General features: G+C 39.4%; 1 protein-coding gene across 1 annotated transcript in view; it reads right to left on the minus strand.

Annotated features, from left to right (window-relative positions):
• Positions 1–7,643, minus strand: part of slc4a5a (solute carrier family 4 member 5a) — a 32,133-nt gene extending 24,490 nt beyond the window's left edge. Inside the window, exons 1-3 of the mRNA XM_065962625.1 lie at positions 7,490–7,643; positions 3,978–4,056; positions 3,110–3,316 (exon numbers count right to left, since the gene is read on the minus strand). Of these exons, the coding sequence (XP_065818697.1) occupies positions 3,110–3,316; positions 3,978–4,035 (265 nt within the window). The 5' untranslated portion in view covers positions 4,036–4,056; positions 7,490–7,643. The remainder of the gene's footprint in view (positions 1–3,109; positions 3,317–3,977; positions 4,057–7,489) is intronic.
• Positions 7,644–11,645: the final 4,002 nt, after the last annotated feature.

The raw sequence follows: 11,645 nt of genomic DNA on the forward strand, positions 1-11,645 counted from the left end.
TGCAAAGAAAGTGCTGTGCAGAAGCAACAACGAAGAAAGCAGTAGCACTGACAAAGACAAGAGAAGACAAAGAAAAACCAGCAGGCCAATTCAAAACAAACTAAATACACAAGGATGCACACAGTTTAAATGGTCGACAACATGTTCCTGGGGGGGGTAAGATGGGGATCCAGAGATGTGGAGTGAGGACCCCCAACTGGAAGTAACCGAAGGTATCAAGGTCAAGTGGAAGGAACAGGACCACAGCATTGACTATGAGTTCACATGGACTTCAGAGTCCTGGTCTAGATGAGTTTTTTTAAGGATCCTGTTTGTACATGCAAACTACATGTCTGGACTTAAGAAACCAGAAGAAGTCTGGCTGATTTTGGGAAACCGGATTTTGGTACCTGGAGCTCTCCAAAAGAAGACTTTGGCACTGTGGCATGTATATTCCGTACCCCGGTTTCTTACAGCTGCCGACTACCTGCACAGCCCCCCGGCCCCAAGTGACTCATCAGCAAACAAACATGGCGTCGGGAGGGGAAGCATCGTGTTGTAAAAAATAAACATTACAGGCACCTGAACAAATAAGATGCACTTATCATGAAGCAGGATACATACATCATGTATACTGTACAGGGATATAAATAACCAGGTGTCTCTGAGTGCAGGTAAACACCATACGCTATGTCGTCCCCACAACCAACGCCCAGCCTCCACCATCAGACTGTGTCACCAGGAAGTGAGGAATACAAAGGAGAAATCCTTCCTGCATATAATCCCTCTTTTGTAAAGCGTCTTCAGATAACACTTGTTATGAAATGGAGCTTTACAAATTAAGACTAATTGATGATCTACACCGGGATAAGACTCATAACTGGGACTCCATGAAAACAAACTATATTGTTTTTTTTCCCATCCATTTATGCTTTTTGTATGTATCGATTCAAATCTGTTTTTTGTTCCAATTTTTCCAAGCGCTGGTGCTTTTTCTATTTCAGGATCTCCTTCAGAGGTTGTCTGTCTGATATAATAATGAATGCTCATAAATAGTATAGACTTTGTTTATTTAATGTTTCAGTTAGTATTTTATCAGTTTTTTACCAATCTGAAAACATAAAACCAAAACACTCCTACAACCATCAGAACCGAACCAAACCGTAAACTGCGACCACAGAACCGAGGTGCGTATTGATCCATGTATTGATGGCTGTATAGTTGCATCCCTATTGGAGAGCTTGTTCACCGGGCGGCTGCATTCTGCCACATATTCTCTTTCCTCATTGGAAACAAGAGAGACGAGATGATGGTGCTCAAAACCTCTACAGGCACAAAGTCCCAAATCTGCAGTTTCATTCCCTTTCCTTTGCTCAGAGTCTAAATCAAACGATGGATGTGAATAAGAATAAGAAATATGAATGTTTTGAGTCATTTTCACACTTTGTTGACATCCAGCTGTTGGCTCATGCAGCTCACATCCTGATCGCACATTGCTTCCGGATTATAGGAATTCAATCACTGAACAATCCATGTCATGGTATGGAGCTAGCTTCAGTGTAAACACATATTCATGAATGGGGCTGCAGGGTTATTATCTGTCAGCTGGCCTTGTGCTGTTAACCTATAGACGAGGCTGTATGGTACAGCGCAGGTCAATAATATTGAAGTGCTTTATTGACAGCAGCTAACAGTAAATTCCACTTATATGTTGTTCTGAATGAAATGTGAGAGAGGAAAAGATCCTGTGAAAATGAAGATTAACAGTTGTAAAAATATTAAAGTTAACAAAATGTTTGACTATGTTAGAGATTACTTCTTCTTGCTACTCTGGATGCTCGCTGAACGTATTTATTTATCAGTTTATTTGTCAGGGACAATACATGGAGCCAGTGGTACTAATTAAAGACGGATGTGATGTGTGTAGGAAATACTAGCCATGACTAATATGCAAACCTGGTCCCTGTCTGGGTTTTAGGAAATAACAAACAGACATAAAAAACTGACAGTAAAGCAGACAGACAAGCGGCGACATACATGTGAAAACTCTAACAGTAAAGCAGACAAAGAAGAGCAGATTGACGATAAAGACTAAGAATGAGAATGAAGAACAAAAACTGAAATAAAAACTAAGAAGAAACAAGAAGAGGATAAATACATTTCCCTTTTTGTTCATCGCTTCACCTTGTTATTTTAAACTTTAGAGTCAGGTCATGTTTTATTTCTGATGGTCGGGTGATCCAGATCTGTGGGCATTGAACTGAGAAAGAGGACTGGACTAAATGCTGGTCTACAGTCTCCTCTAGCTGCACCTTCATCCTCACTGTTGGAGAGAGGATGATACTTTTCTTTTTCCTTCTACGGCCTCCAAGTAGTGTAAGTCACCCATTGCTGTCCAGCTATCCCCACTTCTATCCTACTTACCGGATTAAGTATTTTTCCATCGCGACACATGGAGTGTTCAAGGTCAAATTATCTGTTTCTGTTGGTCAATGGCTGCTGATGACATCATACACATGACTAATATTCATGTACTATGTCCATCACACTTTAGAATACTGAACATGTGGGGCACTGGTGGTGAAGTGGTTAGTGCACGCCTCCCATGTACAGAGGCTGTAGTCCTCCAAGCGGGCAGGCCAGGTTCAAATCCCGCCTGTGGCTCCTTTCCCGCATGTCAACCCCCACTCTCTCTCCCTGATTTCTGACTCTATCCACTGTCCTATCTCAGAAATAGAGGCACAAAAGCCCAGAAATAAATCTTAAATACTCAACATGTGAGTGCTAAAATCCAGACAAGATAAACTTCACTGCTGCTTTGCCATTGTTTTAAGAACAACAATTTAGCAAGATGTCAGCTCAGGTGTGGACAATCTTTTAAGAGTTTTTTTTTTTAAACACATATGAAGTAAAGTCAAATCCTGGCAGCCGTGTGTGAATATGTCATGTAGAGCAGACTCCTGAGCTTCTCCATAAAGTAGTCACCATATTCACATCACACCCATAACAAGACAATACTTTAAATAACAGAAGAATCCAGAGGAAAGAATCCATATCAACATCCTCTTTGTCATCATCATCATTTATACATGGTTCTGAGGAAGCTGCTGCTTGATCTAGTCTGACTCACTTGTGCGGTGAATGTCTTGTAGACTCTGCTCAGTTGAGTCCATGAGTCCCTCCTCGATGTCTCTGTAGTGGTCTTGCTCGTGGTGTCTTTGATGGCTGTAGTGTCGCTCCCTGTCCATGTCAGGCACATCACGACTAGAACGCCGTCTTCTGCGTTTGCGTCTGTATCCTCGAGGCACTGGGACACCGATGTAGATGGACTGATGGTCTGGGGACAGATATGGAAAGTTCCTGGATGTTAACAGGAATACACACTAGACTTCTTGATGGTTTAAGCAAAGATGGGTTAGAAGAAGAACAACATGGAAACATAGAGAGAAACACTTTTTGTCTGAATCAGTGTCTTGAATGAATGTTTCATGAAATGCCTCAAAGAGTTGACTCATAGCCGCCAGCAGCATTGAAAGATTGTCTAATGTGCAGTGCATTGAATGAATGCCTTATACCCAGGGAATACTTTTATAACTATGAAAAATAGACTTTGTGGAACAGCTTATCTTCTGGAAATTAAGATTCCACTTTTACAAGATTGCACACAAAACTAAACATAAAAGAAAGCTGAGGTTAATCAATACTGGATAAAGAAGTGAACGTGCTAACCTGATGACCATACAAATCAAATAAACCAAACACCTAAAATACACACTTAAAGACATCCTTCAATGCACTAACTTTTAATAACTCTGGGTTTGTAGCCAGTTGACAGTATCTGCCCACACACGTTCTAAGAGAACATTTTTAAAATAAAATAAAAAAATAAAACAGTGTCAATAGAGTAATCAGCTGGCTCTTGGTAATAGTAAGAAACAATGTGAGTGTAATGTTTGAAGGTCATCTCTGCAGAGGAAAGATCTGATCCACACACTCACCCTCCTCCTCCTCGTAGCGAAGATGGGAGACACCCATCCCTCTGTCTCCATGCTCCATCCTGGTGTAGACCAAGAGTTACTGTAAAGAGGACAGACCAAGAGTTACCGTAAAGAGGACAGACCAAGAGTTACCGTAAAGAGGACAGACCAAGAGGACAGACCAAAAGTTACTGTAAAGAGGACAGACCAAGAGTTACCGTAAAGTGGACAGACCAAAAGTTACTGTAAAGAGGACAGACCAAGAGTTACCGTAAAGAGGACAGAGAGAGTCCAGGTGAAAAAACAGTTCCAAGTGATGTAACATGAGTCACAGCTGTGGGTGTCTGAATGTGTTGAAGATGTCCTTATAGGACCTGTAGGTCTATAATCCTGAAGGACTACAGACAGGAGGACAGACGGAGATATTGTAGGTATTGAAGGCTGCTGGGAACCTCAGTCAAGGATCTCGGTGGTTTCTTGAGTTTCTTGTTCGTAATATAGCAATAAGTAAGGTCTTTTACCTGCTTTTTGTAACATAACAATGAGTAAGGTCTTTTACCTGCTTTTTGTAACATAACAATGAGTAAGGTATTTTACCTGCTTTTTGTAACATAACAATGAGTAAGGTATTTTACCTGCTTTTTGTAACATAACAATGAGTATGGTCTTTTACCTGCTTTTTGTAACATAACAAAGAGTAAGGTCTTTTACCTGCTTTTTGTAACATAACAATGAGTATGGTCTTTTACCTGCTTTTTGTAACATAACGAGTATGGTCTTTTACCTGCTTTTTGTAAAGTGTCTTGAGATAACATTTGTTATGAGTTGACGCTATACAAATAAAAATTGATTGATTGAATTGATTGAGGGCTGCTGTATTCAGTGTATTTTTGCTGTGTTTTGGATGTACTTTTGTCTTTTTGCTGTGTTGTTCTGCCTTGCTGCAAAGCCAATCGCTTTTCGGGGACAAATAAAGTTGAAGTTGAGATATACAGTATATATATATGTGTGTGTGTAAATGTATAAGTATATTGTTTATCTATACTGCAGTTTTTTGCACTCCCACATAGCCTATGAATAGTCGTCGCTCTATTTCTGGGATTCGAGCCTCCAGCATTGGGAGCTCTTGTTCACTGACCTGCATGTTGAGTTACGATGCAGATCGAAGTGGAAATAATTAAAAGGGGACCAAGTCGATGGAAATGTGCATAATTAAAACAAACGGTTGGAGCCTTTTGCACATGGCACCAGTTCACACATCGAATGCCACCAGCGAGGTTAAAGACCAACCAGTCATCACTAGAGAGATGTCATAAGAACGTTTATACAGAGTGGTATCCCCACTGGTTTTAATGCAGACTTGATGCATTTTATTATTTACATTAGTCTGAATGTAAGATTGAAATGACTCAAGCTAATACAAAATAGCCAACCAGGCCTGAGATCACATCAACGAACATACCAAAGCTCAAAAGATGATTTGATTACTTCCTGTTCCAAGTGAATACTTTTTGTCAGCCTCCTTTAGTGAAGCTCATCTGACCAACTTTGATGTTGACCACCTGTCTGCTACCATAACGTTCATCTGAGGTTTTGTTGCCGGAGTGAACTTAAAGTGCTGCTGAAACACTGGAGCCTAATACTCATTTAAGTGCTGAGGCCGTTTTATGCCGGAAACTTTGACCTTATTGTTATGCTCTTTTACACTTAAAAGCATGAGAAATGCTTGAAACATCTGTCCTGGTCTCTTACAGGAAAAATGAACGAGTACTGCTGATGTAATGGTTGAATCTGATTTCAAATTGATTTTATTTTGAGGACAAAATGTGTTTATGTTTTAGAAACCCAACATTCATGTGTTTGAATGTAGTGGGAGATTTGGATCAAATGGTTTTGGATTTATTTCCACTGCTGCTGCACCTGATTGAAATCCTACAGATATTCAACGATTAAATTATAAACAATTGTTCAGATTTGCAGAGGCTTCTTTTTTTATTTCCGTTTTGTTGAAGTTTCACTTTTTCTAGCATGTCTGGTTTCTTTAAGTTAAAGCGCTGTCTCTTCTCTTTGGCTGGGGGTGATATCTCACATTGGCATGCCATTCTTAAAATACAATACAGCCAGGAGGGAAGAGTTGTAAAATGTCTGAGCTGCTGCTGTGAATGTTTATAGTGCTGGCTTCCTGCCTCTGTAATTATTGCTGTCACATCAGTGCCCTTCACACCCAGTGGGCAACTGGAGCGAGGGATGTGGGTTTGCCCCCCCTCCCATCCTGATCAATGGGCTTGTCCTGCCTCCAAAACCCACTGCTTCATAAAGACATGCGCATGCACAAACACAGACTCACATGCCAATGTGCAAACATTGGAAATGGGTTTCATGTGCTCTTCTAATAGAATTGCAAACGGGAACAAGTCTCTGAAATACCAACAGACCAAACCAAACTCTCATGAAGAGAACATGGGCCATTTTGTTTATCCAGTCAGGAGCCATTTTCACATACGCACGCCTGGAAATCAATAATTTAGGACAAACTGCTCCTGACCAGGCAGTTCATACATGAACCTCACAGTGAGCGATTATCCCAGGGGAAGAGCGGGGGCGGAGAGGTCTCCTGAGGCCAGACATGATGTAACAAAACAACTACTAACAGAAGAAACAGGTGAAGCAGCAGAGTCCTCTAAACGACGCTATAATGAGAATATGTCTTTCTATCAATGCTACATGAAGTTGAACAGAATCTCAATGTGAACTAAAGAGTTGAGAAGAACATACTGGAGAACAGGAAACATAATGCAGCTAGTTCATCAGAGAGATCGTTAATTTAAAGACATCTTCAGTAAAACTCATTACAAACACTGAGGCTATATGAATACATACATACAATATTTCATGGAGCAGGGAGGACCACTCCTGGGTACTGATAAAGTCAAGAGAAGGTTTTTCTGTTTTGCATCAATTAAAAACCAATCTGCTTTAATTAACATGAAGCATTGAGGCTCATCAGCCGACACAGTGTTGTAAAGTTGGTATTATTTGAAACAGAAATATGATATTTTGGTGTCTTTGATTTGAAAGGACTCCAGTAGATTGGTTAGGTTGGTTGATTCTGAAAACTGGTGGTAACATAGCCACAAGTGACTGCTTACACTTCTTCATTTAAAACCATCAAACTCTCTGTAATAGAAATCATGCTCACTACTGTTACTGACAAAGTTGATATTAGTCTTTTTAAGATGAAGACTTTATTCAGGACTTCTGATATCTTTGATTAATTCAGTCACAGTCTTGTCTGTTAGCCAAATACTGGCAGTCATAGAAGGTCATACTTTTGTTTAAATTTGAGTTTATTCACCTAAACATCTGGTATTTCGTTCTCACACATCACTGACTGTGACGCTGTGATTGACCTTATAGTCCAGTTCATAACTTATCAAAACACATCATCTCATGGCTTGGATAATAAAAAGTTGCTGGGTGAGGAAAATCAAAAATCATGGATGGAAATAAGTAAAAATAATGAGCCATCTTACCTTATTGGTTGTCAGCTAGAAAGAGTGAAAGCCGGAGATGCCTTTGCTGCTCGTAGGGTCGCATCAATGGAAACATGCCAGTGGCGCTCCAACAAACTTCTGAGTGGTACAAAGTCAGCAAAGAGAGAAGAAGCTCCTTTCTATTCGTCCCTGTGTGTCTGTTTGACTCGCTCTCTCTTTGCCGCTCTCTTTTAAAGGTTGGTTCAATAACAGGCAAACAAGGACTCAGCAGCTCCAGGCAGGAAGTTGTTTCAGTGTATGATTGACACCAACAACCGATACGACATACCTCAATATACCAGCTGATCAATATATAGCGTGGTGGAAAAAGTGTTAGTGAACAGACAATGATGGGATGCTGGGTGTGACAGCACACCATGGGTTAACATGATGTAGACGTGAAGAGACCTATGTTGTATCTCTATCTCTAGAGTGGGGAATGAAATGCAGCAAAATGACCACAAGTTGGTTTTAAAACCAGAGCCGCCCGCTTTGAGGACAGTAGCCTCTGTACATGGGGCGCGCAAACAAACCACTAGGCCAGCAGCACCACTTTATATTTAATTTTTTTAATTTATTTTTTATTTTGAACATGTTTTAAAAATAAAATAAAAATATACATTACAAACAAAGCAAACAGCAATCAAAGCATACTTTCTGTAGTGGCTCGATTATTTTTCCTTAACCAGTCCATTTTCGAAAAGGGTGTAGGATGAAGTTAAATAACTTATCCAGTCCTACCCCTTTTATCTTTTTAGCTTAATAAATTAATCCAAGACTAAGCTTTAAAAATAAAGTCGAATAATACCGATAACGAAGTAACAAAAGCAACAGATATAATGTATTACACACATTAATTGGTAGATGGTACAGACCTTACAACTGATATTGATTCCATTTTTCTCATTGACTGTTCAATTGTATATTTATTAAATATGTCATTCTTGAAAATGTGTTTAAACTGTCCTAATGTTTTACATGTTTTCATTTCATCACTGCAGCTGTTCTATAAATTAACACCCGTAGTTATAATACAGTGTAGTTTCATGTTGGTCCTTACCTCTGTTTTTTTTTAATATAAATATTCCTCTGAGATTTTGTTTACTGTCCCTCTGCTGAAAAGACTTTTGGATACCGAGGTGCCCTTGAGCAAGGCACCTAAACCCCCCCAACAGCTCAGGAGCGCCCACTGTGGGCAGCCCCCTCACTCTGAAACCTCTCCATTAGTGCATGTCCATAGGATCCTGTTTGTGCATGTGCATGTGTGTGTAATTCAGCCTACGTTTGTGTAGCATGTTAACTAGACAGAGTGTAAAAAACGAATTTCCCCTCGCGGGATCAATAAAGTTTACATTATTATTACTATTATACTGTTCGGTATCTGGTCATTTTTAACTTTGTACATGATTCGAGTGGTTTTAAAGTCGACCAAGTCCTTTGGAATTGCAGTACATTTCAATAGTTTTGCCTTAATGTATTGTATGTGTGATTTCTAGGATAAGTTATTGTCTACAATAACTCCAAGATGTTATTTGGAAAGACACCATTTTTCAGGGATTGATTGCAAATATATGTGAAAGGTTTTATCACAGAGTTAATTATACTTTTCATCAATGTCATATCAATATTGTTGCAGTCTGTTGAGTTCTTACTTTTGAAACCTTTAACAACATCAATAATTTATTTCATCAGTGCCTTTCAAAAACATGGTATCTATTATATTCATAGTTTCACTCTCTACTTCATTTATGTTGCTAGTGCTTGAAATCTCTCTTGCCAGACCTTGCCCGATGCCAACAAAAAAAATCATTGAATTCATTTGCTATTAAGGTAATTTCATTGATAGTTTCATTGGTTTTAGATAGGAAATAGTTTGGGTATCCTGTTTTTCCAGACCTTTTTCTATTAATTTCATTCAGTACATTCCATGTGTTTTTTATATTATTCTTGTTGTCCTCCAGTAAGTTGCAGTAGTAATTCCTTTGACTGATTCTGATAATTCTTGTTAGTTTGTTCTTATATGTCTTATATTTGTGTTCTGCTTCATTCGTTCTCATCTTTAGAAATTCTTTATACAACACATTTCTTTTCTTACATGCATTTAATATTCCCTTTGTAATCCAAGGTTTTTTGGCAGTTTTTTGGTTCACTACTTTCTTTACCAGAGGACAGTGTTTATCATAGAGAGTAGTTGTTATTGAGAGGAACTTGTCATATGCTTCTTCGGCATCTTCCACATAGACTTTGTTTCAGTCATGGCTCGTGAGATCTTTTTTAAATAAGTCCATTGCCCGTTCGTTTTTTTATTCATTATATTGTAAGTCTTAATCTCTCTTTTGGTCTCTGTGTTACTCTGTGTGGTTGTGAACACTGGCAGGTGGTCACTTATGTCACTTATAATTATTCCACTGTTTACCTTCTCATCTATTACATTTGTAAAAATGTTATCGATTAGTGTGGCACTGTGTGTTGTTATTCGAGTTGCTCTTGTGAGTGTGGGGTTTAAGCTTATACTGTACATTGAATCTATAAAATCAGTAGTGCTTTTATGCTGCTGTGGGTTTAATAAGTCTATATTAAAGTCTCCACAAACAAAAAGTTTTTTCTTATTATTCACTTTTTCATACATACCCACCAACTGATCTCTAAAAACATCGACACATGACCCAGGAGTTCTGTATTATTATGTTTTGGGATTTTTAGGGCCCGAGCACGGACCGTGTGAGGACCCTCTTGAAACCCTAGCGATTATTATTTTTAAGGCCCGAGCACGAACCGTGCGAGGACCCTCTTGAAACCCTAGCGATTATTCTTCTTCTTTTTATTGTTCCTCCTCTTTGCGGCCACTTTTGAGGGCCTGAACATGCCCGAAAACTCACCAAAATTTCTACGAAAATTTGATATTTTGGTGGTTTCGTGAAAAAAAATTGCAAAATGGCTCAGTGGTGCCCCCTTGAAATTTTCAAAATGGCCTCCCCATAAAGACTTTTTTCACGTACACTCATGAAAATCGGTACGCATATTAAGCTTCTTGGGACAAACTAAAAATCCTCTTGCGGCGTTTCAAAAAACCCGACAGGAAGTCCACAAATTAAAGTTGAATTTCAAGATAATGGCCCAAAATCGCCGATTTCAGCCTTCCTATTTGAACGCACTTGTCTGCGTTCTAGATAGGCTCAGCATATCTCGTTGTGCTCCGCACGTTATTTCGTCAAAGGGCGTGGCCGTGACGTGCGTTTTAAGTTTTTGGAGTGTTTTGGCAAGTTGCCAAAAAAGTAAATGCTTATATCTCTGCGATTTAGTGTTGAATCATATTACAATTTCTCATGCATGATACGGGACTCGCCCTGAACACATCCATGACCGACATTTTTTGATTAGTCACAGCGCCACCTGTTGACAACAGGAAGTTACTGCTTCTCAATTAGCATTAGCCATTGCTACACGGTAGCTCAATTTCCCCTCAAAATTGGTGTGGACCATGCTAACACCTTGGCCATACAACACTTTCAAGGTCAAATGCCTACGTCCAACGCTGTCGCCATACGGACGCGTTGCTCGCCATCAAACAGGAAGTCATTTTTTCACATGCTTAACATAGTCGTACTGTCCGGAAACTTCATACATATGATACTGGTAGTAAAGTCAAACATTTTATACTGTTTAAGTGAGTGGGCGTGGCTTAATGGCTCAGTGGCGCCCCCTACAATATTTCAAACATTCAGCCCCCGCAGGAAGTTGAACCTACAATTCTGAATTTTACTATGCCTTTCCAACATGACAAAACCTACAAAAAAGACTCTTCAACCCACACCCAAAACTCAACAGGAAGTCCATAAATCACATCACCATCAAACAGGAAGTGGCTGTAAAATATACTTTGTCTGATCTTCTTGAAATTACATAGGTATGATCAGGGTTGGCCTCTGAACACAGTGACACAAAACAATAATAAAGTTTAACCATAGCGCCCCCTAATGCAAGGACTAAGTACTACATCATACATACTTTCTCGGATCTGCTTAAAATTTCCCAGGTATGGTCAGGGATGGCCTCTGAACACATTGACATAATAATATTCAACTTTAATCATAGCACCCCCTACAGCAAAGAGTAAGTACTACATCCTATGTACAATGCTCAATTTCCTCCAAAT

The sequence above is a fragment of the Labrus bergylta genome, chromosome 2 (genome assembly GCF_963930695.1).
Source record: "Labrus bergylta chromosome 2, fLabBer1.1, whole genome shotgun sequence".
In the NCBI taxonomy this organism is placed as follows: Eukaryota; Metazoa; Chordata; class Actinopteri; order Labriformes; family Labridae; genus Labrus; species Labrus bergylta.